Source organism: Phymastichus coffea, unplaced genomic scaffold (genome assembly GCF_024137745.1).
Source record: "Phymastichus coffea isolate CEN01 unplaced genomic scaffold, Cenicafe_Pcof_1.1 PCOF00037, whole genome shotgun sequence".
NCBI lineage: Eukaryota > Metazoa > Arthropoda > Insecta > Hymenoptera > Eulophidae > Phymastichus > Phymastichus coffea.
Window position 1 is genome coordinate 2,591,961 of NW_026706848.1, and position 22,817 is coordinate 2,614,777.

At 33.5% G+C, this 22,817-nt stretch overlaps 1 protein-coding gene across 1 annotated transcript in view; it reads left to right on the top strand.

Moving 5' to 3' along the window:
- The window catches only part of LOC131663665 (moesin/ezrin/radixin homolog 1), a 458,293-nt gene that overhangs the window by 116,843 nt on the left and 318,633 nt on the right, over positions 1 to 22,817 (top strand). Inside the window, exon 3 of the mRNA XM_058934196.1 lies at positions 19,026 to 19,148. Within this exon, the coding sequence (XP_058790179.1) occupies positions 19,026 to 19,148 (123 nt within the window). The remainder of the gene's footprint in view (positions 1 to 19,025; positions 19,149 to 22,817) is intronic.

Here is a 22,817-nt window from a genome sequence, read left to right on the forward strand (position 1 = left end):
CATCTACGATACAATCTTTAATTCCTTTGCATCGTTATTGTTGTTTTCAACATATTATTAACTTCATACTGGGGCAGGAAATATTTCTATCACGGAAAATAAAAGCCTCGACGCTTGTTACGCTGTAGATGCATCAATAACTATTACAAATCAATCTACATATATACATTATTCATACATTTATTAGTTATATAATAAAAATAATATTCTTTAAGTTAATGACATGATAATTGATTTTTAAATATTATTTTTATTTACATTCAGGTGAACAAACATGCCAACACTGCTGAAAAGCTGAAGTATTATCCTATCAAGTGAAGTAACAGTTAAAATAAAAATTAAACCTTATAATAAGAATAAGAATTAGTAACGGCCAAAAAGGCCATCCAACTAAGAAACGTTACATATACACGTTATATATACGTTATATAAAATTAATGCACAAAAGAATAATTAGGTTCGGAAATGATTGCAATCTAATTTCTGACAAACAATATGGTTTCCAGAAAAATAAAAGTACAAAAGATGCACTCTATCACATAATGAATATTATATACAAGTAACTCGATCAAGGTGATCCTATCATAATCATTTTCCTTGACTTAGCATAAGCATTAGATGCAGATCATACCATACTGCTAAATAAATTATACCACTATGAAATATGAGGAAAAACTTATAATCTTATTAACAGTTACCTAACCAACGGAAAACAAATTGTGAGAATAAATAACCGCATTAGTAAACCAGAAACAGTATACATGGGAGTACCACAAGGAACAATCCTAGGATCCCTACTTTTCCTACTCTACATAAATGATATTCTTTTGAATATGTCAGAAAATTCAATCCTATCTTTTGTAGATGATACAGCAGTTATCGCATCAGGTAGGAGTTGGATAGAAGTTGAAAGAAAGATGAATAATCAACTCGAAAAAGTAGGTAACTGGTTAGCCTTAAATAGATTATCACTAAACATTGACAAAACAGCCTATCTATGTAACAGCCTAGCCTATCTGCTCTGCAAGTGACAGGAAAGTAACTTTCAGCAATAGAACTACAGCCAGAACAATGCTCATTCGATTTTGGTGATAAGTGTGCAATATTGTGAAATACATAAACTAGAATTATAATAGCTTGCTTGACTTGATAAGCCTTTGATTATTAATGTACATGCGGACTATACAAATAAATTATTTATTTTATTACTTTTTATTTTATATTAGATTTAAGTTTCATTATGTCCAGACCGGCAAACAGGAATACTACGAGGGTGGTCCGATAAGTACTTAGCCTCACCGCCCGATGGCGCCACTCTCGCAAAAGAAATATTCTATCACGTAGTACAACCTTCTCGATGGTTACTGTCAAGATTTCAGCCGGATCGGAGTTGTAAAAGCGTGTGAAAGCAAGTGTGTCCGTTGATTTTTGAAAAATTGAAAAAGAGCAGTATCTGTCGGTGATTCGATTCTTGTCTTTAGAAGGGAAATCGCGCAGCGAGATCAAAAAGCGCTTGGATGCTGTGTACGGTGACTCTTCTCCTTCGATGGCGACCGTCAAAAATTGGTTTAACGAGTTTCATCGTGGTCGCATGTCGATTTTTGAAGAGCCACGTCCAGGTGCTCCGAAAACGGCTACCACGGAGGATAACGTGACAAAAATTCACGATTTCGTATTGGCAGATCGACGATTGAAGGTGGGCGAGATAGCTAAGATCGTAGGCATCTCAAAAGACCGCGTGGGTCATATCCTGCATGAAATTTTGGGTATGAGAAAGCTGTCGGCGCGATGGGTGCTGCGTTTGCTCACTCCGGACAACAAGCGCAACCGTGAGACAACTTCAGAGCAATATCTGACGTTGTTTAAGTGCAATCTGAAGGAGTCTCTGGTATACACCAGAGGCGAAGGAACAGTCGAAACAGTGGACTTTACCCGGTGAAAGTGCTCCGAAGAAGGCGGAAACTGCCCCATCGGCCGGAAAGGTGATGGCCACCGTTTTCTGGGATTCACAAGGTGTGATCTACGTCGACTACCTGGAGAGGGGCAAAACGGTCACAGGGCTGTCTATGCCGAATTATTGGGCCGATTCAACGTCGAATTGCAGAAAAAACGGCCTCATTTGGCGAAGAAAAAAGTGCTCGTCCACCATGGTAACGCAGCGGCTCACACCTCCGCCGTCGCCATGGCCAAATTGGTCGAATTAGGCTACGAACTGCTGCCCCATTCACCGTATTCTCCAGATTTAGCCCCGTGCGACTTCTTTTTGTTTCCAAACTTGTAAAAGTCTCTCGCCGGGCAGAAATTTCAGTCGAATGAGGAGGTAATCGCTGCCACGGAAGCCTGCTTTTCAGACCTTGAGGATATGTATTTTTCAGACGGGTTGAAGAAGTTGGAGTATCGCTGGGCCAAGTGTATCGAACTAAAAGGAGACTATGTTGAAAAATAAAACGCCACTTTTACAAAATTTTCGTTTTTCTTTTGTAGGCTAAGTATTTATCAGACCACCCTCTATTTCCTCTGCTGGATTACACAATTTTATTAATTTTGTAATGTATGTATATTTCTTACTGCTATGTAATTAATGTATATATACCCTGGTAAATAAATAAATAAATAAATAAATACTCCTATGCAAAACAATACTAAGAAGTGGAACATAGTTAGTAACAAAAGGCACCGAAATAGTTGAGTTAAATACGTTCAAAACTAAAAAGAGTAGCATGCACATCTTCTGGATTATTGGCTGAGTAAAAACACTAACAAGTTTGATATACTACAAGAAAAATAAGATTCTGAAGGTAACGAAGTAATTAATGAATTGAAAAGAAGATAGCACGGTGTCATTCGAATCACTTTTTTATTTTCGTTTTCAATGTCGAAAACATTTGATCGTTAGCTACTTTGTTAAACTCCATAGCCAAGGAGAATTACGTTTTGAAAGTATTAGCGCGAAGCAAAGTAAAAATTTAACCAACCATGTTGAAAAAGTATGTGTAAATAATAGCGCATTTAAGAAAAAAAACACGCAGTTCTACACATATCAGCGTAAAGAAAACAAAGGTTTTAAAGTCATTCTATGAAGTATGCATCCACATATATACACTGAAGAGTTAAAAAATACCATTAAGAAATACGGACATAAAGTGATTAGTTTTTATTCGAAACATCCGACACTGCATTACAAATCTATCGTTATCACTATTCACTGTAGAAATTGAATGTAATTACAAGAGTCAAGAAGTGTACAGAATAAATCGATTACTCAACACTATAGTCAAATATGAATCGCCTCACGTTAAGAGACATTTCTTTATGTCGAAACTGCCAAGAATTCGGGCACACTAAAAATTACTGTTTTAAAAGAGCAGTTTGTATGGAATATGCAAAATATCACGTAACTAGCAATTGTCCAATAAAAGGAAAAAAAAAAAGTAACGTATACAAGCTGTAAAGAAAATTGCAGCAAGCTATAAAGGATGTTCATTGCGAAAATACCTGCAACAAAAACTTTTTCCCATATTAAGAGAAAATACATTGAATCAAAACAATACCTAAGCTCAACCTAATTTAAAGAACAGTACAAACAGACAGACCAAGTACTATATACGCCCAAGTAAAGAAAATCAAAATTTGCAAAATTAGACAGAAGAATCAAAACAAAAAAATAACCAAATGGCATCAAGTAAACACACTAAAGAAAAGCATAAAAATAAGTTAAAAAATATAATGGAGTTATTTATGAGTAGGATGAACACTATGTTAAATTTATTAACAATTGTAATAAATTAAATGGCGCAATGAACTCATTAAAACTTGCTCTCTGGAACGTAAATAGACTAATGCAGAGACATCAGGAATCAAGAACATTGTTATTACTTGAAAATGTTGATATTATTGATAATATAATAATATCAAAAACTCACTTTGCGACTATGAATTATCTAAATATACCAAACTACTCCATACATAAAACAAATCTCCCGCTCAACAAAGCACACGGAGGCACAATGATGGTGATTATAATTAAAACCAAAATCAATATTCACTCGCACACTAGTGAAATTTACCTACAAGAAACTAATGTAATCATATACCAAAACGGTCCAATAACAGTATCAGTTTTTTTCTTGTCCTTCAAACAAAACAATAACAAAAGAAAACTAGACTTACTTTTTCAAATCACTAGGAGACCGTATTATAGTAGGGGAGATTATAATGCGAAACATCCATGGTGAAAATCAAGATCATCTACTCGAACTTATAGAGGCAAGGTACTCTATGAAACTCTTCGGAAAATCAACTATATACAAATATCCATTGGTAAACCGACTTACTGGCCAACAGCCTTTACCAAGTTACCTCATTAACAAGTTTAAGTAAAAGAAATAAAAAAAAACATACCCCAAGCATCATCATGCTTACGTAGACCCTTACATGAGATCATTCCCCGATATTAGTCACTTTTCACTCAAAAGTATATAAAACTGTAAACAAGTTCATAATTACCGACTGGAAAAACATGCACGCTTCATACAGAAACGTATTAGATGTAATGTACTTCTTAAATCAGTTATTAATATTGAAGGCAGTATCCATTCATTCAAATCTCTCCTGAGAAGCAATTAACCAATGCTTTACTACTGTAATGAAGGGAAAATCTGAACAAATGATTTCGACTACAAGAGTACAAATGATTTAAAAAAAGAGACTACTTAGAAAAAGGTATTAGATTACTAGATCGAGCCAAGATAAAACGAAATTAAATAGAGGAACTAAAGAATTGAAACAAGTGTCATAAGAGGAGAAAAGCGCAGAAAAATATAGGTGGAACCGTTCTTATTCCCAGAATATCATTATCGCCTGCTAAAAAAGATGACCATTCAATATGCGTCGTAAACAATTTCCTGTGAGATTAGGTTTCGCAATGACAATAAATAAGTCACACGGACAATCTTGTCGAGTAGGGGCTTATCTACCATCTCCTTTTTTTAGTCATAGACAATTATGTTTTGCCTTATCTAGAGCGAAATTAGAATAAATTTAAAGATTTTATTATTGAATCGTGCTCTCGTTAAAAAGGATGGTGATCAATATAACAATAAAATTTACACAAAAAATATGGTTTCTAAAGAAGTTCTGTAACATTTATTTTGAATATAATAATAGATCAGCAGGTTAGGACTTTTCTCAACACTAAGCGAGGAGATCGCCTTTCTTTTTGGCGTATCAGGACGTGATGGAATTTTTCCTAACTGTGTCAGGAAAAGTTTCTTTCTAGTATCAGCAAGCTCTTTTGACGAGGGCGAAGAACCGGCACGAGCTAGCCTTTTGGCGTCAAGTCCCTTTTTCAGGCACCTGTACTCGTTTCGTACCTTCCGTGCTCGCTGTCGCGTGGTGTTATTCACCGTACGCTGCTGCTTGTTTTCAAGCATCCCGATGAGGTCCTCTATTGCCTTCTCGAGAAAGTTCAGATTTTCCTCTAAGTCACTTGTACCTTAGATACTACAGGAGCCGAGTGACCAACCCCTGCAGTACTGCGGTCGTATGATGACGACGCCCAGAAGGCGCCGGTACTAGGGTATCCGTCCTTTGCACCGTAAACGTGACATTTTGAGTTGTACTCTCCATGCTTAGTTTATATTCGGAGGTCCCTCTCCCAGTCCGTAACCCTGGATGAGGTCCTGTATCCTAAAAAAGAGCCCTATAACAAGGTGCTTATATCCGGGTCAGATATCCCATTGTTATTTTAATGAGGTTGTTACTCCCCCCCCCTCCTTCTCTGCCTCTTGCGTACCAGGGCCCCGGGCTTCTTATCGGCGTAGCGGAGTTTGTGTGTGTGTGTGTGTGCGTGCGTGCGTGTCTGCGATTAAACTCCTATTATGCGAGTGTATTACGCGGAGCTGGCCAGTTTACCTCGCGAGTTCTGCTCTCGTTTACGTGTGTCCCTCAGGCTATTTTTCCGATCACCGGAGAAGTTAGCTGTTCAAGGTCGGTTGTCTCCTGAATGTCTCTCTCTTCAGATGCCTTTTCAGATTGACGTCGTAGGTATAACTCTCGATTCTGGCGTTCGTCTCGCGTTGCGGTTCAGGTTTAGGTACAGCCAAAGCACGTGTGTTTTCTCGAGAGTTTTCTCTTCAACTGACTTTTTCTATCTCGCTTTCTCTCTCTTCCTACATGGCGCGCGTTCTTCCTTCATGGTCGGTTGGTGTTGTCCCCGTGGGCAGCTTTCCTGACGAGACAAGTGTACGAATATAACGTTCATCGTTACAGTATAAAATTAAATTTTCCAAGTATATTTTCCAATTATATTTCCAAAAATTCCAAACATATCAACCCAAGGTCCACAATATTCGAGTTCGAAAATCCATAAACCGCAAATCCCGAATCTAAAACCACAAATCCAGAAATCTTTAACACACAGATTAAAAACATCAATTTCGTAAATTTACGAATCCTAAACCCATAAATCTCAAATCCACGAACCTACGGACATCAAATCTATAAGACATGATGCACATATAAGTTTGAAGTTTGCAGGTTTAATAAGGTTCGAGTGTATGAGGTTCTGAGAGTTAATTAATTATTAGTTATAGCTATAGGATTCAGAATTTGAGGTTTGTGCATTTAAGTTTAGAGGTGTAGGAATCGTGAGTGTGGTGTTTGTGGGTTTGGAATTTATGAACTTACGAGGGTGGGTCAATAAGTTCATAGAAAAAAATAGAAAAACAAGTTTTTTAGTAGATATTTTTTAATTTTTTAATATAATCTCCTTTTAGCTCGATATACTTTTCCAGGCGTCCTCCAAGTTTTTTTAAGCCATCAGAAAAAAAAATTTGAGGAGTTCTTCAAAATAGCTTGTAGATTAAGGATTTATGGGCTTAGAATTATTGAAGTGGGTTTGTAAGCTTGGGACTTCTGGTTTTATGAGATTTATTGATTTCGCGATGGGTAAAAATATACATAGAAAATTAAGTTTCTCCTATAAAATATAAGGTATGAAATAGTAGAAATTTGCAAACAATATGGTTTTGTTGCTTGTTTCACTAAGAATTTTTTCTATTATGTTTTATTAAAAAATATCAAATAGAACCGAAATTGTTAAAAAGAATGTAAATTTGAGGATGACGTTCTAAGGGGTTTTCACCCCCTTAAAGTGCACATTCACCGATAAAAAAAATATGTGTATGTTATTTGTTGATGTACTACAACATATCTCAGTACGAGGTGTGTTCAAAAAGTAAGGTGACTTTTCAAATGTCACGGGCAACGTACTTTCGATTATCGATTTTTTTGTTTTGTTATGTTGGTACACTCTTCCCGAACATCTGTACCAACTTTCAAGTGTACAGCATTTTTTGTTTGGTTGTGAGAGGCGTAAAGGTTATAAGTGTTTTGCGTGCTCGGCGATTTCTTGCTATCGAAAAATATGGATCAAAGGATTTGTATCAAATTTTGTGTAAAAAATAAAATAAAGTGCTCCGAAACACTTGAAATGTTGACGGTGGCATACGATGAAACTGTTCTGAGTAAAAAAAATGTTTACAAGTGGTACAAACTCTTCCAAGATGGCCGGGAAGATGCCAATGACGAGCCTCGCTCTGGATGCCCAAGCACGTCAACAACTGATGAAAACGTTCAAGCAGTGAAGAAAATTGTTCTGGAAAATCGTCGAATCACTATCAGAGAAGTTGCTGAAGATGTTGGTATATCGCTTGGCTCGTGCCATGAAATTTTTTCTAACGTTTTGGGCATGAGACGTGTGTCAGCGAAGTTTGTTCCGAAATTGCTAAATTTTGATCAGAAGAACCGTCGCATGAGCATCGCTCAAGAAACTGTTGAATGACGTCAACGACGACCCAGATTTACTCAAAAGGGTCATAACTGGTGACGAATCATGGGTATATGGTTATGATATCGAAACCAAAGTCCAATCGTCCCAATGGAAGAGCCCAGATGAGCCAAGACCGAAAAAAGTACGCCAAGTTCGATCAAATGTCAAAGTTTTGCTTACTGTTTTCTTCGATTACCATGGCGTGGTGCATCAGGAGTTCTTATCATATGGACGTACGGTCAATAAACAGTATTATCTTGAAGTTATGCGCCGTTTGCGAGACGCAATACGAAAAAAACGCCCAGAATTGTGGAAAAACATTTCATGGCTTTTGCATCACGATAATGCCCCTGCTCACTTATCTTTGCTTGTGAGAGATTTTTTGGCCAAAAACACCACAATCACGCCTCAGCCACCATATTCACCGGATTTGGCCCCATGTGACTTTTTCTTGTTTCCAAAACTAAAGAAACCTATGAAAGGACGGAGATTTGCAACGATTGAAGAGATAAAGATTGCATCGCTGGAAGAGCTCAAGGCTATACCGAAAAGTGCTTATGAGAAGTGCTTTGAGGATTGGAAAAACCGTTGGCATAAGTGTATTGTATCTGAGGGGGATTACTTTGAACGGGACAACATAAATATTGATAAATAAATAAATATTTTTTCTTAAAAATACAAAGTCACCTTACTTTTTGAACACACCTCGTATTATTAAAATTAGGGAAAGACACCTGAAGTAGTTTACTAACAAAATGAAAGTTAGTTGCTTTTTCTTAAGCAAATTTTTTTTGTCTTATTTCTTTGAAATAAGTTGAAATAATGTTGATCTCTTAGAAAGCTTTATCGGCCGATAAAAAGAAACGTATCTTTTATTTTTCAATTAGCTGTAACATATCCAAATTACAGTAAATTCAGAGGCAGAGAGTTAGGAACGTTCCCTTGTTAGTGGCGGATGCTGATCTGTTTGTGTGGATTGCTCCAGTGTCTCCGAGATTGTTGAAAAGTAAACAAAATTAGTTTAAATCTTATGTTCTAACGCAAGTGCAGGTACGCAACCTTGAGCAGTGCTCATCGCTGTGAAAGAAAAAGAGCAGTGCTCATCACTGTGAAAGAGAAAGAGCAGCGATGGTTAACAGCCAACTTTTAAGCAACCGAACCACCCATTACACTGTTAATTGCGGTATTCACTTTAAAAACGCAATCCAAACCACAAGCCAAATTTTGTAAAAAGGTCATTCATGGTAACATAGTTTGTATTTTAGCAATTCTTTGTAATTTGCTGCGTAACACAAAAATCCGTTGTGTTGATATTTCTTTTTCTGCCGTTTAAATACAGCAATCGACATCATTAGCTAAAACAGTCGTCATAAAAAACTATCTTTTTTTCTTTCTCTGTTTTCTGATTTACAAGTTTTTAATTACAATCGAAACAAGTTATTTTGAAACTATAACTAAAATTAGAAAAGATTAAAATCAATTCCAACCAGTTATATTTATCTTTTTTTAGTACATTAAGTTATAAATATATAAAAATTATAATAATATATAGATATGAAACAATAATGATAATTCAGCCATACTTCCTACCCATTGCAAAAATATGCTTCATTGACGTTAATACATCAATTTTTATAATTTGTATACATAATCTAACACATTTCATCAGTTATTAAATTATACTCATACTTGTGCTCGTGAACAAATTTTGATAGTTTTGCTGTTAACAGCTCTTCAAAAACATGATCCAATACCTTGCCGCTCTTAAAAGAGACATGCTTGATACTTCTTGAAAGCGTCCGTAAGCTTAGTAGAGTATGTTGATTAAGCAATTCACTGTAGCCATTATTGCCGCACACCAATTTCAGGTTTGATGTTTTCAGTACTGTACTATTGATCATTATCACGATTTCTCCAAACCCTTTGTCAACACTTACATCTGGTATACATGAAAGACTTTGTTCATACAATTTTTGTGAAAGGATCTAGTCGATTAAACCAGTCAAAAGCACCCCCAACGATCTTGAAAAAGTGACAAGGCCATTAGATCCGTTATACATTTAAACGCCTATTCCTAAATTTGCAGAACCCTAGACTCTAACGGTGCAAAATGAGACAGCATTTGTATTTTTCGGTTTTTTGACAATAAGTCAGTCAATTTTGGAGATAGAAGAAAAATGTTTTTATGCAAGTTGTAGGGTTCTTCAAGCTCTACAAAATGGCTTTTTAAAAAAATATTGTCGCGAAACTCAAATTTTTGAAGCCGTTCGAAAATTTCAAAATTTGATTACTCGAAAACAAAGACATTTGCAGTCAGAGAATGTCTATGAACTTTTATAGTTTCTTAAAAGTGGTGGAACAACCTCAAAAAATAAATAAATAAATAATCATTCAAAATTCCAGTTTATCGACAGGTAGATCTTAGGATAAAACCAATAGCACCATCGTGTTTTACGGGAAAAAATACATGGAAAACATGTATCACACTTTTATCATTAGCATTATTACATCAGAAATCGATGGTTTAATTGCCAACTTTTATGTAATACTCGGGCAAACGTAGCCTGAGAGTACAATTTTATACAGTAACATTATCAAAATTGTCGCAACATTTTCATCGATATATTGCCATTTTTGAAATGCTTGTAGCTTTGTCAATTTTCATCGTATTGACTTTATTTTTGTTTTATTTTGAAAGAAATTATCTATACTTTTATACAAAGAATATGTTAAATACGTGCGAGTGAATGCCACATTTCTATATCTTAATCAGGCCCAATAACTATGCTTTCTTAAAAAACCTGATAGTATGGACAATGCACTCTTCAATAAGTATTTAAAAAAATAGATTTTCTACCATTTTTTTGACTAAGTTGTACCATGTTTAAGATAATTCTGTATTTTTCGTGAATATCGCCAACATTAGCATTACCCGATGCGTACCGCGAAAAAGCTGTTAATCGGATTTGCGCATTATTTTGACCCTGAAAAGGGCCGATTAAGTAAACCATTTCTCAAGTTAGGAACCCCGCGTATTTTTTTACTCCAAACCCTATGCGTCTTAATACCGTGTATTGTTACCTCAACGACGAACAGCCTCTTTTAAACGTTCTCGCATATTAATGTATGCTCTGATAGATCTTGGGATATTTCGTGCTAAATTTGATTTAGAATTCTCTTAAGCTCTTGGAGGTTAGTTGGAGATCTCTCTAAGTGTTACGTAATTGTCTACACATCATGTCCCATATATGCTCTATAGGATTTACGTCTAGGCTATTAGCTGGCTGAGGCAATATCTCTACGTTATTTTGTTCCATGTAAGTACGAGTTCTCCTTGCGGTATAGAGGCGTGCATTATCCTGTATCAAAATGATCTTACGCCCCATTTTTCGACGCATTGGAATTACGTAAGGACGCAAAACTTTGTTTATGTAACAATCTCTTGTTAGTTCAGGGGGTGGAACAATAACTTAAAAGTTATGGAACAACCTCAAAAAAATAACCTTTCGAAATTCCAGTTTTTCGACAAGTAGATTCTAGAATAAAATGAATAGCACCATCATATTCTATCGGAAAAAATACAAGTTTGTATCACATTTTTATCATTAGCACTATTACATCAGAAATCGATGGTTCAATGCCAACTTTTACGTAACACTCGGGTAATCGAAGACGGAGAATATAATCTTTTATTTCTCGTAATATAGTACCAAAGATAAGTGTTATTCGTGTATTTTTTCAAGTAGAATATGATCGTGCTATTTTTTTCTGTCATATAATCTGTCAATAATATTTTGCAAAAAATCGGAAAGAATACTAGTTTTACGATTTTGACGCTTTGTAGATACGTCCTATCATAGAACGAATAACATAGATGACAGGTATCGTACCTTTTTTATATTACTGGATGGCTCATTTTTTTACTCATGATTAAATCTTTTTATCGTATTGATTTTATACGATAGTTTTTTGTCCACTAGTCTCTATTAAAATATCTTAATCGATAAACTATTCAATATGAATTTATCGAATTCTAATCCACGATTTCGATATTTCGAACAATAAATCAAATAAACAGGTACGTGGAATACACGTGATCCTTCTAGTTGAAGTATAATTTTCATTGCTTTCAAACTTTGCCACTGAATGGGACATTTTCATTTGGACGTGGACGTGTGCGTTGGCACAGTTCGCTATTGCGATTTCATTTATACTGTTGAAACGTAGTTCGCTATTCGTGGTCGTACGGCGTCATCTATGTATCATGTACATTAAAAATTACATCTATCAATTCGATATTTGTACTTCATTATATTTATTTTGTTGAGCATACATTATTGTATTAATAGTAGTACATTATTGTATTATCATACATTATTATATTAGTATTATTATGATTATTATTCTTGCAGTATTATTTATGCTATAGTGTAACCATAATGTGAACCATCTTAATTGACTTGTGGATTTAATTATTATTTGAAAGCAGATAAAAGTTTTGAAAAAAGAGGTAAGACATATTCACCAGTTACCTAATTATAAATATTCGTTGTTAACTTAATAGATATACGTATTTATAACAAAACCGTTCTCTAGATTTTCATAATTTTTCTGCATATAATCTATTTGCTTTGTATGATAATTCAGTAATATCAACTTGATATAATGATAATTCATTATAATAGAAATTATAAAAATAGCCTGAGTTATAAAAATGAAGGTCACTGATTAACTAATTATTTGATTTTGATATTAACGTTGTATACTTATATTAGCTTGAACTGAAATTATTTGTTCAACTATCTCTCTGAGAAGTATACATTTAATAAATTAAAATTAATAATATATTAGAATTTGCCTGGAAAGCTATGAAATATTAATTATCACATAGTTAAATTTCAAGACTATAAAATGATTAGTTGAGTTATACATTTTAATTCAAAATTAATAATTTTTCAAGACTAAAAAATAATTGATTGACTTATTCATCTTAATATTATAATAACTTTATACATTGTTAATTCATCAAAGTAATGTGTAAAATCATGATATTCATATAAAATGACAATGGCCGAGAACCGACATGTTTTCGACCAGGCTTCGATCAATCTTTGACAAATCTTCAGCCAATCATCGAACAATCTTCGACCAATCTTTGGCCAATCTTTGACCAATCTTCGACCAGGTCTGGTCGAAGTCCGTTTATCATGACTGGTGAATGTTGATATAATTTTTTTATTTTTTGAAATAAGTTGGGTTATGTTTTTATTTAGAAAGATTCTCTAATTTTTGGGCCCTCGTTCCTTACCAACTAATTTTTTTTAGCCCGTATGAGCAAAGGGCCCTTTAAATTTGACCTAAAAATCACTTTTTAATATAATTGAGAATTGAGTTCTACATAACTAATGAAGTTCTTCTGAACCTAGTGAAACTTCCCAGCTCCCTAAGAAAGTTACTCCATCTGTGCTGGACCTACATTTTCATTATAATTATTACTTTGCCTTTCATTAATAAATATTATCATATCAAGATACGTAATTTTTATGACTATCAGTTCAATTTCAAGTTTTCACAATTCACTAAATACCACAAGAATATATATATTGTTATTGTAACTTCAAGAATTACGTCCACGTGAAACGCTTTAGAGGTAAACTACGTACTTATACGCATTAGTCTTGTTTCCTTATAGTCATAAATATGACTCACCTCCCTATCATTTTTTTGAAATGGTGTAGGAGGATAATTTTATATACATCATGACTGGACCTACAGTTTAAGACCTACATTATATATATACGTAAATGTATGTCAACTTAACTTTTTACTCATTGAAAATACAAGAATTTTAGTATTTTCAATGTTACAAATGTTTATGCAAATGTTTTTTCTGTATGTATTCAAAATCCTATATGTGTCTAACATTCAATATAATTCTTCCTGCATTTTAAATATATTTGTTTCTATTTCTTATTTAAATGTTTCAATTTTTTATGCGAATGTCTCCTATATTCAAAATGAGTATATTTAAAGTGAATTATGAAAGCTGAAAATTAAACTCAAATTGGCCTGGTCTGCTGTCATTGATTTAATTATTTTTTTTATCTTCGGCTAAATAAAATATAGGATTTTTTCAATTCTTGAGGAATTAGAAATGTTTCGCAATCTTTGAAAGGTATTAGTACAGTTGAGTGCCATATATTCTTCCAGAACATTTTGATAATATTAGAATATCGTTGGCTTTAACCTCTAAAAAAGTGATAAGCAATTTTTTTTTTAAATTTTGCGGGTACCTTTGGAAAGGGTACCTTCTATACTTTTAGAATATAACCCTCTCAATTTTTGTAATGTCTATGGAGTTAATTATGGCTTCTTAAAGTTCGATGTGTCACGAGTCGCTTTTTCGGCTGAAACGAGTTGAAGAAAAATTAAATTCAACTAATCGTTGATCATTTCCGATCATGTTTCAGATTTTTGCTTTTTAATTTTAAAATTGTCTCTCGTTCTTCTTTTATAATAGCATCAGACTTGATCAAGCTGTTATAAAATTTGTGTATAGATTTGGATAGTGAGCTGACAAATAGAATTGCTGATTTTTTAATTTACGAAGAACAAATTTATGTATGTAGTGGACTAAATTGGGAGCAAATAATTAAATTACGTGAAATGATGACTTCTTTACGTTCTATCAATCGTTGGACAATCGCTTCTATTATATTTGATTATATTTCGGCAATTCGAATGAAATGATACTATTCTTGGACTCTATAGACATCAACAAGCTTCTGCATTTTCATAGTCTATACTCAATGCTTTTGAAATAGATTTCTTCCCTTCACGTTTCGGCTTGAAAGCCTCAAATCGTGATTAAATAATTCGTGATTGTACGACACCTCTTTTGAATAAATTTGATAACGTGAGTGACGATAACCTTGCCCTAGTTGTTGACGGAACTTATATAAAACATCAAAAAAGCTGTAATAATAGTATCAAAGAAAATCATATTCTGGGCATAAAAAAGCTCCTTTTCGTAAACTGTTCACGATTTGCACTACAGACGGTTTCTTTGTAGATGTGTTAGGACCTTTCTATGCTACAAAAAAAGATGCTACAATATTGGAGACTATTTTAGATGACGCTGAAGGTGATTTGAAGAAACTTTTGTAGAAAGAAAATGACGTTTTTGTACTGGATCACGGAATTTGTTACATTAAAGACAGGTTAGAAAGATTGGAAGAAGTTGATATAAATCGTATTCTGATGCCGTCGTTGCAAAATACAAATGAAAAGCAATTGACAGTAAAAGAAGCAAATGAATCACGTCATGTTATTATGTTTTGATGGATTTTAGAAGCTGTGCATAGCAGTGTAGCTCAAAAGTATACGTTTTTATCATTAGCTAGATAATCTAAGATAAAGATCAAAAAAAGCTAGCTTATACTGCAAAATTGTCTGCATTTTGTTTATAAATCAATGAATTTGGTGAACGATTACTATCAAGAGCTTCTTTAGATGAAGACATAATAGATTATATTCTTTCAAAAATAATAATGAAAATAGTTTGGTGGTAGAGGCACAAATTGCATATTGGGCTTGAAGAAACAGTTTGTTACAAAAATTTAAATTCTTGAATGTACTTTATTTTCCTGAAATGACAGAATGTGATCTGATCAAGTTTTTCACAAAAAACTTATCAATTGCAACAAACAGTATCTCATTTTGGAGAAATAATGAATGATGATAATGAGATAAATTTAAAGCTTTATAAAGCATCCACGAATATTATCAAAGTTAAAGTGAAATCTAGATATGTTTCTCAAACAACGCATACGTACTACATTGACTGTAAACCAAATACAATTGACAGTGTTGGAATTTTACACCATTACCGTAAATGTTGCAATGGTATGCAAATTATTGATTGTTGCTCTCATGTTGCCGCGGTAATCTACTATCTTTAGCATGTAATATACCTGTCAAAACTTTTAAGACCTGCAGAAATACCGACAAAGATTTACGAACAAGAGCAAATAACTTCTGTCATCCAAAACGATAGCGACGAAGATTAATTTTAAATTGATAGGTAACATTAACTCATTAAGTGGCAAACGTCCATGGTTGCAATACTACGATTTGACATTATGTCATTCGTCCAATTTTCAATGGATTTTGATGAAATTTAGTTTCCTGATGTTTTCGAGTGTGTTCTTTCTAAAAATCACCAAATTTTCTTCAAAAAATGTATAGAAAAAATATATTGCCAATTATTTTGGAAAAAATCGAAATTTTTTCAATTTTTTTTTTAATTTTCACCTTGCCAAAAAGAAAGCGACCTTAAAGTATACCCCCTGAACAATTCTTTTCATTACAAGAGATAATAATCTTTCAACCGCAATTAAATTTTTGATTGATGTTGATTAGAAAACAAATTATGGCGGTTTTTGTATCGTAGTGTAATATAAAATTCATGATTTTTTTCATTTTATGACTTTTTACTCAAAAAATATCATCTATTGGAAAAACTTTTATAAAATAAAAAGTGCCTAATATTAATCAAGGAAGACGTGATAATTTTTCCGGATCGATTTGGAAAATTTTGGGAAATTTATAAATTTGAATTTTCCAAAGAATTAAAAAATAATTCAATTTTTTTCTGAAAATGTTTTTTCCACTCCAAAGTAAATTTATGTTTGGTAGGTATTTGAATATTACTGAAAATGCCATTTAAATACAATTTTTTGTAAAGTTTAGCGAGTTTTTTTACCTAGATATGTTTTTAAATCGAAAAATCTTGAGTCGAATATTTTTTTTAAATTAAAAACTGAAATTTATTATAATTTTTTAAAAGTACCATATATAATTTGAGTTGGTTATATTCAATAAGTAATATTAAAGTAAACAAATTTATTTCAAAAATAAACAATTTTAAAACTTTTTTGCTCAAAATTTATAAAAAATACTTATTGAAAAAATATATAACAGTTTACTTAGGTTTAGCTAAAAACATTTTCAAAAAGAAAATGAATTATTTTTGAATTTTTCGGAAAATACAAATTTTCAAATTTCTTGAAATTTTCCATGTTGATCTGAAACAATTTATACGTGTTTCTTGATCAATTTTGAGCACTTTTCGATCTATAAAATTTTTTCTACTAGTTAATATGTTTTGAGCAAAAAATCATGAATTTTTATATTACACAACGATAGAAAAACCGACATTTTTTTTTCTACATGATTCCCTTGAACTGGATTTTTCAAAATTACAGACCAATTCTCAGCAAAATCTATATGCATCAGCAAATGTTGATAATTTAACGTCACCCTTTCTTTCTCAGCTTTGATTTCCATTCGCTGTACCTATGTATTTATCGCGTTTGACTTGAAAATGTAAAACTTTTTTTTTTAATTTTTTTAAGCGATATAACGAAAAAACAGCAAATTTTGATCGAATGGATTTGAAGGTATTGGTACTAAGAATATATAAAAAAAATTTGAGCGCAAAAAATTATGGCCTTTTTGAGATACAATAATTTTTTCTCCAAGATGCACTTTTTCGAAAACATGCATTTTCTCCCGAAAAATGCATACATTCATATTTTTGATAAATTAGACTTGAAGAACTTCGTTTCTACTATAGATGACATAAAAATTATTTAATTGTATCGAAAAATAAAAAAAATATTGAGGAAACCAAATTTAATTGGAAAAATTTTCTCAATTTTCCCTTTTCAGCAGTGCATTTTCCGATTGCATTATTGACGGAACTATGCATCTGAGAGAAAAAAGAAAAAATACGGGTCCTCTTATTTTTGACCTAGAACAATAAAAAAATACTTTGGAGTAGCTTGGTGACAGGTGTGTGGGGAGCTCTGCATGATCTGAGATGGAATTGGCCACCTGTGTAATCATTATTCAGCTGCTTTGTTTAGTGCGTGTGGAAAGAAATTTGTATATCAGAACTATCAGATTTTTCCAAATTAACGGGTGAAAACATAGTTACAAGATAAAATAAAAAAGGAAATTATTTTTGTCATTTGTGTGAGCTAGCAAGAAATTCAAAATACAAACAGAAAAGAAACAAGGAGGTGAGAGAAGTTGAGCTGACTGTTGAATGTTAAACTGCACGGCAATCGTAATACAAATATCTATTTGTTATGGACTTTTGTAATGTTATATTTTGATTACATTTGCAATATTATATTTCTTTTCACGTAAAAAACTCAAGTCACTTCCCAATATTGTAACGATTGTGTTGTTGAAGTTCAAAGAGAAAGACAGACAAGTTACTGCATTGATTCTGATCAAGTAGAAAATTTTACATTGTATATTGAACAAAATGTATGCAAAACAGATGGCTCCCATTATCCTAAACAACATTGGCCTAAACAATTTTTTTTAATAACTCACAACTTACTGAGATTTTCCGGTAGAACGATTAAAATAGGACACCCTATAAATATTTATATTAATAAATAAATTTGTTTAATTTTTGTATTATTTATTACATTTATAGGTAGAATTGTCTAGATTCACCATAATAAATACATTTTTTATAAATGATGGTCGGCTGTTTCGTAAAAAGCCATTACTGATTCTAAATCACTTGTAACGCTTTATGACGTAATATGTTTTATCATCGGCATAGCTTATTTACTAATGACATCACCATTATTTATAAAAAATTTATTTCGTCAAGCTCTATTTTCAACCCCTTAATGTTAATATTCAACCACTTAATGTTAATATAGCTAAAAAAAATATGCCTTCATCCAATAAGAAACCGTAAGAAGCCGAAATAGAAAAAATAAAAATTTACCATTTCAAACTCCTTTTTTCAATACTTTTAGGAGGTTGCGGTACAAAAATAACGATAGGAATGGAATCAACGTATCCAAAACCTCCTAGAGACTATATTTCTATTCATTTAAAAGTAGCAGTTGCCACTACCAATTTGGTATGAAAAGTTAAAAAAGCTTTGCCAGTTACGGGGTTCAACTGAACAGGGAACGAATTCGATATAATAATGTCTTTGAGGATTTGCCTTTCTTTTAACCACCTTAAAAATAGTAATAGTAATAATAATAATAATAATAATAATAATTATTATTATTATTATTATAATTATAATAATAAAAATAATAATGATAAGAACGATAATATGAATAATAACTACGATATTTATCTTGTTATTTAGGTTATGAGTCAAGAAGTTAAAAAAGAAAATCCTTTACAGTTCAAGTTCCGAGCTAAATTTTATCCAGAAGATGTTGCAGAGGAACTTATCCAGGACATTACGTTGCGGTTGTTTTATTTGCAGGTTTTTAAATTGTGTTATTTATAGATCTGTAAAAATTAAAAAAATATCTATGTATATGTAACTTTTTGTTACGTATATATACATAATATTCATAAAAAAGTATATGTTGGCCTGGTTTTTAGTTAATAACTTGAGCATAAAAAACATCCAATGGTGGAACTTGCATGGTATACAAGGAAAGTACTCAGCGTAAGCTTGCTTCCGACTTATTAAGATTAGTAGAACAAATCTGAGAGAGAGAGAGAGAGAGAGAGAGAGAGAGAGAGAGAGAGAGAGAGAGAGAGAGAGAGAGAGAGAGAGAGAGAGAGAGTGAGTCTGCCTGCTCACTTGCTTGTTACACGTCGCCAAGATTGTTCAAAAGGGAAAGAAACCTCCACTGCTCAATGCTCCAATAAAAGATGTTTACGTGCGCATTGACAGCACGTACCTCGCCGGTTTCCCCATACTCACCGGTGTCGGAGATGATACTGGCTGCAGTCAACCTTGTCACAACATACGTTCGAACGAAATGACCAAACTCGCGCACGCCCCGTACACTTGAAACGAAAAAAAGTCTTCGATAAGATATGATCGAAAAACCAAAAAAATCGCCGGGAAACGAAAGATAAAACGGGTATAAGTAGCTTACGAAGCAATACCCTGCTTCAACTACCGATTCCTTCTCAATCGGCTGCGCGCAACTCGTGTATCTCTGTCTGTCTGTCTGTTTCTTTCTCTCTCTTTTTCTTCAATTTTCGCTCTTCATCGTTCTATTGTTTTACTTCATTCCGTTACCCCTTTCGGCTTCACTAATAGCCTTGCGTTGATTCTCAAACGGAAAGAAAAGACATGAGCGGAAGGGAATGTCGATGGAGGTATGTAGGGAGGAATGTTCAATTTTCAATTGAGATAGAAAGTACGTTTTCTTAAGTGTGCGAAAAATATTTTTTATCTGTATATGTGTGTTTTTATTATGTGTGTATGTGTGTTTCTATTTAACTACATGCTCATATGAGTAACGTGTGAGCTCATACATTTGTTACGTCTTACGACGCATCCTTTTTGTAACAACTGCACACTCGTGAAATTCAAAGCTTCTAAAACTATTCGCACGTCAGCAGAAAGCTGACGAAACGCGAGGTAAATGACACTCCGAAATAAAGTTGTTACACCTTGCGACACATCCTCTTTTGTAACAAATGCATATTCAGGAAATTCAAAACTGCTAAAATATTCACACGTCAGCAGAAAGCTGACAAAACGCAAAACAAATAGCACTCCGAAATAAAGCCACCGAGCACAAGAATGTATATTCAGCAAAAAACAAAATGTCACAATTCAATACTGACCTGAAAATTAACATATAAAAAGCAATGAACATCATTACGAGACAGTTGATCAGTAGTCAGTCAGTCAATAAGTACCTGTGAGACTCAACTCCGTACACACTGGTCCGACAATTGGTGATCATTTTACTTAATAAACTCACGACTGTTACAAAGTAATATCGTGCAAGTATTATTCAACAACCTAACCTATTCAATTCAACAAGCAGTTAGAGCCTGCTACACTCATACAATCCAACAAGCAGTTAGAGCCTGCTACATTTTATCAACAATTAAAAGCTACAATTATCAAGGTAGTACAATCATCAGACATACATTTCTACATATATTTATTATAAGTGAGACATATCCGACCACTAGTCAACATATTGGAACGTCTCATTCATTAGCTATTCGTAGTTGATGCACGAGACGTAACACATTGTTACACTGCTGAGCGCTATTCGGCAATGACGATATCTCTTTAACCAACATTCGTTACACCCAGACACCTTTGAATAATAAAATAATAGTTCTTTTAATTTTTGAATTAACTTATGTAACAACTCTGGCCAAATACAAATTATTAAACATTATTTCAATCTGTTAATTCTCAAGAAAATATAACAAATATTTCAATAAAATTTTATTTAAAGTATCTGTACTAATGTGTATAAATATAGTAACATAAAGTATCTTAATGTGATGTTGGATGCCCGAGCACAATCAGTGATTTACAGTTTTTAGTTTTACGACTTTTCTTAGAATTGAAAATTTAAGTTTTGTAACCAAATTTTAATGAATTAATTCAAACTAATTTAATTTGTTTCATTTCAGTTTTATTTTTATTTAAAACAATTATTTTTATTTAATAAGAAAAATATTAAAGGTGATTCATTTTTCTATAATAGCATTTTCTTATAAAGCTCAAAATCAACAAATTTCCAATAAAAAAAAATTGGTCAATAATTTCACAAAATGTTTAATTTCAAACTTTTACTTATAAAAAACTGAAACTAAAATCTATGAATTACTGATAAAGCTCGGGTATCCAATGTCACATTTTTTAAGAAATTTTATGTGACTATTTTTATACTGTAAGGAAAAGGGTTAATAATAGCATGTATCGGTCGGTTCGATGAGCACGCCCGCGAGGGAAGCACCAACCAGCTGGCATGGATATTTTAGAATGCGCACATGTATGCTATGGAGGAGAGAGCGTTCGATCGTGTCAATCGGCTTGCGATCCTGCAACGAGCAAGTTGTTTCAACTAACGTGACAACGAGATACCTTTAGATGTGAGGAACGAACGAAGGTTCAAGGAGCTATTGAGTAAAGGACGATAGGCACAGATAAGCCCTACTTCATCATCCTCTTAATAAATTACCTAGCATAGTGGTGTGTTTCCGTAGACTAGATGACGAGAAGTGATCCGCTCCGTGATACAAGTAGGCTGGCCAACACTCGCGTTCATTATATGCGTGAATAGTTTGATTCTTTTTATTATTGCGAAGACGCGGCATTTGCGGAGCTGCAATAGCGAGCGGATGATTTCACAATAGATCGTCTGTCAGAGTGCATAGTTGCTACAGTACTTGGGGCCTAAAATAGCGGCGTCTATATTCGCCACACGTTAAGATGTTTTTCCAAACGTAGACTGGCGTTGTTGCATATAGAGATGGTAATTAGGTTGGAGAATAAATCAATCTCAAAGCGATTATCTCAATATTGAAATTCAGGATAATTTCACTGGCTAATTCATCCCTAATGCCATTCTGCGCACGATCGAATGTATTGTCTGGTGCTATGATATCGCGATTTTGAGGCGCCCTTCTAGTGAGTGAGCCGAGAGGTACCTCTCCTCGTACAGAGCAGCAGCGCACGGCGGCATCATCAAACGCAATCAAGAGGGAATCAGTACGAAGACGATTGCACCGTAATTATGAAGGTAAGGACACAGCGATGAAACTCGCGCCTTAACGTTTATCACGGCTACCCGCGCGGCCAAGCGTGCACAGCGCGCTAAACCATGTACACTGGTGCAGAATCATGCGCGTTACATAAAAGACAGCGTGCATCTATATTCAGCCTATGCCCATTAGCCCGACCGAAGAAAATAGCCAACCCTGTTATAATACGTAGTAGCACAGATAATTTAAATAAAATTTGGTCATTTTATTACTGTTGATGGGCAATGATGAAATTTAAATAACTTTTTTTTTACCATTAGGGAAAAATGTTTTTTTTTATGATTTATAACCCATTAACGACCATAGACGTCATTTTTTGGACATGTTTTTGATCGCAAAATTCATGTGTAAAGCGAAATATTAAATCGCTCCATGGTACCGTTCTTTATGTTTT